The sequence below is a fragment of the Octopus bimaculoides genome, chromosome 11, assembly GCF_001194135.2.
Source record: "Octopus bimaculoides isolate UCB-OBI-ISO-001 chromosome 11, ASM119413v2, whole genome shotgun sequence".
Lineage (NCBI taxonomy): Eukaryota > Metazoa > Mollusca > Cephalopoda > Octopoda > Octopodidae > Octopus > Octopus bimaculoides.
In genome coordinates, this window is record NC_068991.1 from 65087049 (window position 1) to 65097026 (window position 9978).

Genomic DNA, 9978 nt, shown 5'->3' on the forward strand with positions numbered 1-9978 from the left:
GTATCCATCGGGAATACACTGCTTGTCAACCACTCAAGATGGAGTAATACTGAATGCCATGCATCATGATTATCATATGTTTCAAGTATATTTTATAACAAATTAAAAAAAAAAAAATCATTAAACATACTTTCACATTCAAGAATGTCTGATAATCATGTATTGATGCATGTTTTGTCAGAAAGTCCAATGCTGTTTGCTAACTTGTAGCTATACACAAGCTGTATATACACAACCATCAGCAAATCACAAAGGAGCCTGCAATTTTTTTTTTTTTCCGATGGGAGTCCAATATCCCTGAAACTACGGTGAGAGTTTGAAGCTCTTGTTTATAACTATGTAAACAAACTGTTTGCTGATTCCTGCTTGCATCTGCCAACTGATAAAAAAATCATCAGATGTAAAGTGAATAGCAACAATCAAAACAATGGCTGGCATATTTATTCTTAATATATTCTGGCAGTTTCAAATGTGAATATGCTAATCACTGTGGCATTTCAATGCATTTTCATGAAATCAAAGCTAGAATTTTCCAAACATGCATGGTTCCCCAAGTGATAGCATCAATTACAAGGGAGATAATCAGTTTTTCATACTATGAGGCAGGATTGCAGAGTTCAGTCTAAACACTGGAAGAAGAATTCACATACTGTGACACAGAAAAAAACAACTTGGTGACATTAGAGGTTTCTTAGACCATCTAAGATCTCAGTACTATTGATCTTTACCATTCTCTCAGCACTGATACAAACAAATGACACCCTAAATTTAGGTACTTCAGTACTCAGTGTTGAATTCAAATTCTATATTCACCCCTGCAGAGTTAGATCGCAAGGGTTGAGTCAGTTCATTAAATTTATACACACTACAGTCTTTAATTTATTCCTCCTTTTGTCAAGTCAAAGCAATTCTTATTTTTATTATTACAGAAAGTATTGGAATACAACAATCTATTTTTATTCCAAGAAACATTTCACTTCAGTAACTAATGAACAACATAAATTAGCCACACACAATTTATTAACAAGTGGAACTGGGACAGGGCCCATAACCATTGCAATGAAAGATCATCATGGTCTGAACTGGTTCTTCTTCAGACTTACAGCCACCTAGACAGGTCAAGGAACCATGTCCTTGGCAATACTTGCATCTTTTATTTAGCTGCATATCATCATCTCATGGTATGGGTTGAATGGTTAGACAGGATCCAGGAAACTGCAAGGAAGCATCAGTCTCCAAAGTAAGCTTTGACATGGTTTCTACACCTGGATACCCTTCCCAACAGCAACCACTTTACAATGTGTATTGGATGCTTTTTTTCCATGCCACCAAGACTAGTGAAGTCACCAAGTATCTTGCCAAACAGATAAAGGAAAAGAAAAGCCTTCCCCCTTCAACTAAATAGACGTAGGGAGTATTCAAGAAAGGGAAGTAAAAGCTGAACATTAAGTACAAGGGTAAGACACCTGACTGACATGAGTTTGACCCCACCACAAATAATACATCACCCCACTCCTGCAGATTTCAGTCATCATATTTAAAATCAAAGTATACGGGTTCCTAGATTTAGTTAAATGGAGTTTGTTTTTTAAACAGCCATGTGTTTAAATGTTATATTGCAAAATTTTTTTTCTTTCTTCAAATCCTTCCTCCACATCTGATAGAAAAAAACGCCTTTTTTAAGAAAACAAACAAAAAAATTGAAGAAATTATAATCGAATAAAATATTCTGAAAGCCCAACACAATGAAGGACATTAAATATTTTATATATATATATAAAAACACTACACAAAAGCTTACAATAGTTCATGCCAACAACATGAAGAAACTAGAGAAACGACATCAGAATCTGTTGATTACACTTACAAATTGCCAATGGCCAGGAACTACCACTCAGTTCCAATGGCAAGGTCACATCTAAAAACAGATTATCAAATCCCAAATCATTAAAGCTATTTATTACATTTTTACATAATAGATTGTTGCTCAACATAAGTATCTTATCAAAATTCATCAATGTTCACAGGTTGAAATAAAATCTGAAAATCTGAAAAGTAAGCTTAAAACAATAAAAGGACCATGGAGGATTGTAAGCTTAATTTAAGGGATATAGACTCACTATGACTGTTGAAATGACACACAAGAAATTCTTTAAAATGTCCTTTTGATTAGTAAGTTATATTGGAAGATTGGTAACATCAATGGACCATCAGACAAACTACATTGTGGTTTCCAGTTATGTCCCTTTATGTTCTGAATATAATTACTGCACAGATCCACAATGCCTTTCATCTTTCCAACATTGATAAAATAATGCCAGCACTGGGGTTAATATATTTGCCCATATCCTAGAATATGATGTCCTACCTTGACCACACTCCAATGACAAACTATTAAAGGAGAGAACAAAAATATGAAGGGATCATATCCATGACTATTGCAAGCCATCCTAACCTACAACAGTTGATTCTCAGCCTGAACATCCTGCAGGGAAAATGCCAGTGAGGAGGTAATTGTGAGTTGTGTATGAACGCTTGAAACTCCACTCATAGCATTTAAGAACTGGGATATTTAATGCTGGAATATTGGCTTCAAATTTTCGTACAGGGCCAACAATTTTGGGGAAATGTGTAAATTGATTACAATGGCCCCCAATGCTTAGTTGATACTTAATTTAATCAACCTTGAAAGGCTGAAAGGCAAAGTCAACCTCAGTGGAATATGGACTCAGAATATAAAGATGGATGATTTAACACTAGAATATTATTGTCATTTAAATGTCGTTTCAACTGCATTTATAATATTTTCTATTTGTGTTAAAATCTGTATCACTTAGTTCTTTGTACGGCAGTAAGCTGGCAGAATCATTAGCACATCGGAAGAAATGCTTAGTGGAATTTCTTCTGGCTATTTACATTCTGAGTTCAAATCCTGCCAAAGTCAACTTTGCCTTTCATCCCATTGGGGATCGAAAAAAAAAAAATAATAAAGTACCATTCAAGTACTAGGGTCAATGTAATTGACTTGCCCCCATTCCTCAAAATAGCTGGCCTTGAACCCTGCAATGGACAAGTATTCCATCCAGAGGGAATGTTGTGATCACAGTTGCTTAAATGCCATGGAAACTAGCTAACAGGCCTTGTAGGTTCTAGGGCTCAAGAAAAAAAAAAAAGTGAGGCTTGACTAGTTCTGACCCTGTCTCAAGGTTCACAGATCACCAAAGATATATCCACTTTAAAGTTTATTTCCATTAACATTTACACAATTGGGATCTTTCTTTATTCTGCAAAACAAAAATTGCATTCTGTAAAATAATCTAATGTAACATTGATTATTTAGTTGAAAATATTGTCAAGAGGTTTCATAATTTAAATTTATTTGTAATTTCCTTTTCAAACTTTGAAAAAAAAACCCCCAATTTATGCTGAAAAGAAATGCAGTTTAGTTTTATTATTCAATATTTAAACAGTAATTCTCTATAATGCTCATCAATGCATTCTATATATTTAATTATTCACAATATTAAAATATTATATAGGAAAAGAGCAATAGTACTTAAACTGAACTTACATCATGTATCTCTTACTTGTTGAATGACTGAATTAAAAATATTGTTCAAATCCATTCAGTGGGTTTGTTCATTTTTCTTTTCATTTCAAATTGGTATTTAAAATGACTAACATCATTTTCAACCAAATCTTAATTATCAATATTTTTTTCTCATGATTTCATTTAACAATAACTTCACGTCTCTGACATTTAATCTTATATCCAACCTATTTCTAACCCCAGTCATTCCATTTCTTGTTGTCTCTACCTAAATTCAACATACAATCAATTTTTATGATACCCTGAGCTTAACCTTATGTTTCAAAGAATTTTTTAAATAAAAAAAAAAAAATCATAGAAAACTTACCAATATTTTCTTGTCCACTTCGACTAGAACTTGATCCACTTGAAGTTCTCTCTCGATGGTTGTTTAAACGTTCAAATACCTCTTTATCCTAGAATAGTTTCAAAAAATAAAACATATCAGAAATTCAAACAACAATGAACCATTTACCATACCTGGGGAAAAAAAAAAAAGAAAATTAGTAATTAACGACCCTCAAACTAAAATAATTACTGGAAACATGAGTGGTACTATAGTTCCTCCCATTGTGAACTCTCTATATATTCACTTCTAGGATATACAGAATTTAGATTTAGTACCTAACCATTCCTCCATGGAGCATAAGTATTTTCCCCCAAAATATAAGTTCTTTTATTTAAGACAATATAATTATATTGTGCCAATTTGGCAATCTTAAGCCAAATACAAGACAGAACTACTGTAGAAAAAAAGTCAAAGGTTATCTTTGGTGCTAAATGGCAACTGATTGTTACTTAAAATGATTACTGTAATGAATACACTATATAATTACAATCCATCAAAGGGAGAATAATAAATTTTGTCTATTTCTGTTCTACTTTCTTAAACGATGGTACAAATTTTCATATTCGATCTCTCTGAAGAAAACGGATCTTGGTATGTTTCAGCTGAAACTATCTACATATTGTGTTTATTGTATTAGTAAGTGGCTGAGTATTCCACAGTTATGTGAGGTCTTAACATAATCCTCAGACAGAATCAGTGTGGTGCAGTAAAACTAAATTGGACCTTTGAATTCTAGACACAATCCATCCCACTAAGCTTACGTACACTTTCCATCTACACAATCACAAGACTTGGATTGATCTGACACTATTGTGAATAACACCAGCCCAAGATGCCACACCCATTACAAGGTCCAGTTCCTTGTTTCAGTGGGGTGATTTGTCTCAATGCCTCAATGACCCAAGAGCTATGCTATGGAGTGCAAGCTCTTGGTAGGGCCTCTAATACTGGACAGGTCAAAGAGTAGAAGCCAGACTAATATGGGCCACTTCCTCACAGAGATAAAGAAAGATGGGTTTGCATAGAGCCAACACCCTTACCTAGAAAAAAAGCAAAGTTTCTGAAGTATTACTCTTTTACTCTTTTACTTGTTTCAGTCATTTGACTGTGGCCATGCTGGAGCACCGCCTTTAGTCGAGCAAATCGACCCCAGGACTTATTCTTTGTAAGCCTAGTACTTATTCTATCGGTCTCTTTTGCCGAACCGCTAAGTTACGGGGACGTAAACACACCAGCATCGGTTGTCATGCGATGTTGGGGGGGACAAACACAAACACGCAAACATATACACACACATACATATATATATACATATATATGACAGGCTTCTTTCAGTTTCCGTCTACCAAATCCACTCACAAGGCTTTGGTCGGCCCGAGGCTATAGTAGAAGACACTTGCCCAAGGTGCCACGCAGTGGGACTGAACCCGGAACCATGTGGTTGGTAAGCAAGTTACTTACCACACAGCCACTCCTACGCCTATGACAATTGTCTTGATGACAATTCAAAACCAACAAGACCTGGGAGAGGAAGGGGTTAATGCAGTGCAGTAAAACCCAAAAGGAAACTGCAAAGCTAACTCCCCTTCTAACCACCAGGACGGCCCAGAGGCAAGAACAGTGGCTTATGCTCCATATGGATCATATCAAACCTGGAACCTTGTGATTGCAAAATGAACTTCTTTAGCATTGATTAATGCTGTATCAATCTCTCTAGCATCTAAATAAAAAATGTGACAAATATGGAAGTACAGTGGAATGTTTTGTTTTTTTTAATTTGCAACTATTGTTGATGAAAGATTTTTATTAAAACATATTTCATTAACAAACTATAGTTTCTAGAAGTAGCAAGCTGTCTTCAAAACCAACAGGTAATATCAACCAATGAAGCTTCTATACAGTTGCTTCATCTACCAGAAACAGCAGTTAACAATCCCTAAAATTACACTATATTGTCTTCAAAAGAAACCTCCTTGGATAATAGAGTCTCAGGAACACAATATGGAGGTGGGAGTGGGGGAGATAGTATCATCATATTTGATGTTAGAGATCTGCTCTATCAGGATTGATCTAAGGTAAACAACCTCCAAAATATAAATTTCCAATTACTGGAGAGAAAACTAATATTTATATTTAGATGTGATTACATGATCGGTGAGGTACTGAGATATATACATACCCGAGTACGTTTAGGACTAATTTCATTAAAGTTGAGCTTCCCTGGAACAAAGTCAAACTTTCCAAGTGGTTCTTTAGTATTGATCTCTGGTGAAGGTGCTGACTCAGTTTTCCATCCCAACTAAAGGAAGGAAGTAAACAAAGTTTTTTAAATAATCTTTATTAGAGAAATAAGAATATAAACTGTTTAGCTAGTGTTAAATACTAAATTAGTGTTAAAAAGTGTTAAATTAGGGACACTACAGTATTAGAAAATATCTCAAAAGTGATAAAGAACAAAGAAATATAATTTTTATGCTCGGCAGTGAAAAACTTTTGACTCATTTTATACATACATAATTTCTATAAATTCCCTTCTAAGAAATTCTGAAAAAAAATCTTAGTTAAGTACTTGGTATTTAGCTTGCATTGTCTTGTTAGCTTTTACAATTTTCTTTTTTGAATAGCAGCATTGATACAGAGTCTAATTTAAGACAACATAAACACAGAGACTAACTTAGGACAGCATTAATATCATAACGGAGACTAATTTATAACAGTACTACAGTAAAAAAAAATTTACCAAAGTCAACCCAGTAAACAACAGGATACTATATTTCAGAAATATAATGCTCAAAAGATAAATATAAAATATATTTCTGTTTTGTTTATTCAATCATATTTTAAAGAGGAAAATAGTTTATACATTTTATTAAATTTAACCAGTGAGAGACCATTGTTAAATATTTTATTTGACTGTAAAACTGAAGTAAAGAAAATAATGCAGAAACTGGTATGAAATTAAAAGAATTGCAATATTTAATTAACAAATGCGTAAATGAAAGCGGTATTAAAATGTCATGAGAAACATTTTATGTAAATAACATACTTATATTAGCGTATGTGTGTAGTTTGATAGGCATAAACATTAATGTATATATTTTAGTAGGTATGCAATTTAAGTCATACTATGATTTCACATTAGTGTCTGAACAGATGTTGACTTGCGTGAATTGAAGACCACTGAGTAATCATGTGAAACTATCGTATGAACATAATGGGAATTACTAAAATATAAATATAATCATTGCAAGTGAATATGATCATGTACATGTATATATAAATCTAGATATAGAATATATATGTTCAACAACTAAGTACAGATATAATATAGAGTTAAATATAAAAGTTTAATAAACAAAACATATAAACCAATGCTGAAGATGAAAATGGTAGTATTAGATATAAAACAGATATGGTATTAATAGTAAAGAGGAACGGGGTTGGTGGGAAGGTAACTGACAACATATAAATGATGCAAAATACAACATTCACAGCAGCAAAGATATTCATAATTGAACAAAGATGTCATAGATAATAAAAATAAAATTAAATTGTTGATGCTAAACCGGGATATAAGTTGCAAGCAGTTAAATTGCTTCTTGTACATTATATAACAGAATATGCTGTTATCTCTTTAAGTTACATTCATAGTTTAGTTTTATTAATGATATTTTCAAATACTATCAAAGTTTTCTGTTCATACTTTTGGATTAATAAATTAACCCTTTAGCATTGTAACTAGCCATATCTGGCCAAAATATTCTCTGTTTTATGTTCACATTGTCCAGATCTAGCCTCTCACAACTACCCTACAATATCATTCTAAAAATTAATAGTTACATCATCAAAATTTCAAAGCTATAAGGCAACACATGACTCAATCAAAACAAAGTGAATAAATAAGTATTACTTTTGAGAGAATAATGTGAATGCTAAAGGGTTAAAGTACCTATCAAGTACTGGAGTTGATTTAATGAACTATACTGTCTCCCTCACTCCAAAGAGACAAAATACAAAAAAAAAAAAGAATTTTTCTTCCACTCAAAAGAAACATGCAAATAAAACTGATATAAATATTAGTAATAATCCTAAGACTCCTTATCTTCTGCTGCAGTTTATCTTGCAGTTTCTTAAAGCCACCTTTCTCTCATTTACATGAAGCCAATTTTCAATACATAATTTCACTAATTTCTCTGGCTAGCACAACAAAACATTTCTCCTGCAATCTCATTACCTATGTAAACTGAAGTTTTCAACTCGTTAGATTACATTACATATGTAAGACCTTATTGTACCGGAATTTATAGTTTTAACAGCTAATCTAAAAAGGTCACTTGTAAAGAAACAATTATTTTTTTATTTTATCTTTAAAACTACAATTCACCACTTACAAAAACAAGACATTTCTTTGTATAAGAGAGTAAAGGTTCTGCAGGAGACAAAGGATTTTATGAACTTCAATCCACAAAAGTTTTCATTCTATTTGAAGCAAAATGTTTGGAAAGAGCAGCCAAGTTTATGAGCTCCTAGCTTACGATCGTGAGGTTGTGAGTTTGATTCCCAAACTGGGCTGCGTGTTGTGTTCTTGAACACGACATTTTATTTTACGTTGCTCCAGTTGACTCAGCTGTAGAAATGAGTTGTAATATAACTGGTGCCAAGCTATATCGGCCCCTTTGCCTTTTCCTTGGATAAATGGTGCGGGAGAGGGAAGGCTAGTATGCATGGGCGACTGCTGGCCTTCCACAAACAACTTTGTCCGGACTTGTGCCTCGGAGGGTAACTTTCTAGGTGCAATTCCATAGTCATTCATGACCAAAGCGGGTCTCTTCAGGTTAATGAATACCTTGTATGTGTTCATTAACCTATCAACACTGGTGCTGATTCTATTACACCTCAAAGAACCAGGCAATAAAAGTGAAAATAATATAGCCATACTTGGCATCCAATTATTTATATATTAACTTTTGTACTCCACTTAGATGTCTAATCCAGAAAATGATAGATCGTACAGTAAGCATGATTTTTTTCTTCTTATGCAACCATCTACTCTGTTAGCTTTCAACCTTCTACATTCAATCTTGTCGACAATGGTGCATACCACTAAATAGCAGGGAATTTGCTTTATCCATTCTAACAGTTGCCATTGTTTCCAAATAATAGTCTACAGATACCAACTAGACACATATAATTTTATCTTTCAACATGGTAGACTAAGAACCTCTCTTGGTTACTTACATTTTAAACAATACTACACATGGTATTGCTGTGGATGGTGAACATAAAAAGATGAGTATAAAACACCTCACCTACCAGTGAGTGGGCCCTGAAATCAAGTCAATATAACTGGCAGAATACTGAAGAAGAAAATCAGCCTTTATAGCTACTCTCTTTGGATTTGTTGCTGAAATAACTCCAGACTATTTAGTCTGATCAAATGGTTGGCAGTAAGAAGGGGAGCAGCTCTTAAGAGCAGTTTCTATAGAGGAACGTACAATGTATGAGATATTCCCAGGTAGAAGAGACTCCTTTCATAAGAATTAGTGAAACCTAGTATCTACTACTTACTACTTCCAAGTTCTTTTTTGTTTCAGAAGCAGCACGAGCCATGATATCTTTGCTTCTTTGCAAAGGCTGTAAAGAAGAACATGCTGTGTAAGAGGAATACAAACATGCAGTGTAAGAGGAATACAAACATGCAAGTGCAGGAGGAACACAGGAAGAAAAAGGGTTAAAAAAAAAGTTCAAGATTTCGTTTTTCATTGCTAGTCTAAATTAATGGGGGTGAGGGTAATTCACCCACCTCTCAGTCAGTTCTTGATTCCCTTTTCTTTAAGACGCTAATATGTTTGACCCCAACCATCTCCATATGAATATAGTAAGGTGGTAAAAACCAAGAGATTTGATCAAGAACAATATGTAACAGGATACAAAGTCGCATCTATAAGGTTTATGCCTCAGCAACTGTGACTTACATTGAAGTGTCTCTCTCGCTTTTACTGTGTATGTATGTATGTATGTATGTATGTATATATATATA

The 9978-nt window shown here is 33.7% G+C and overlaps 1 protein-coding gene across 1 annotated transcript in view; it reads right to left on the minus strand.

The window, feature by feature from the left end:
• Positions 1-9978, minus strand: part of LOC106882850 (uncharacterized) — a 191012-nt gene that overhangs the window by 15270 nt on the left and 165764 nt on the right. Inside the window, exons 30-32 of the mRNA XM_052971999.1 lie at positions 9507-9572; positions 6118-6237; positions 3918-4005 (exon numbers count right to left, since the gene is read on the minus strand). Of these exons, the coding sequence (XP_052827959.1) occupies positions 3918-4005; positions 6118-6237; positions 9507-9572 (274 nt within the window). The remainder of the gene's footprint in view (positions 1-3917; positions 4006-6117; positions 6238-9506; positions 9573-9978) is intronic.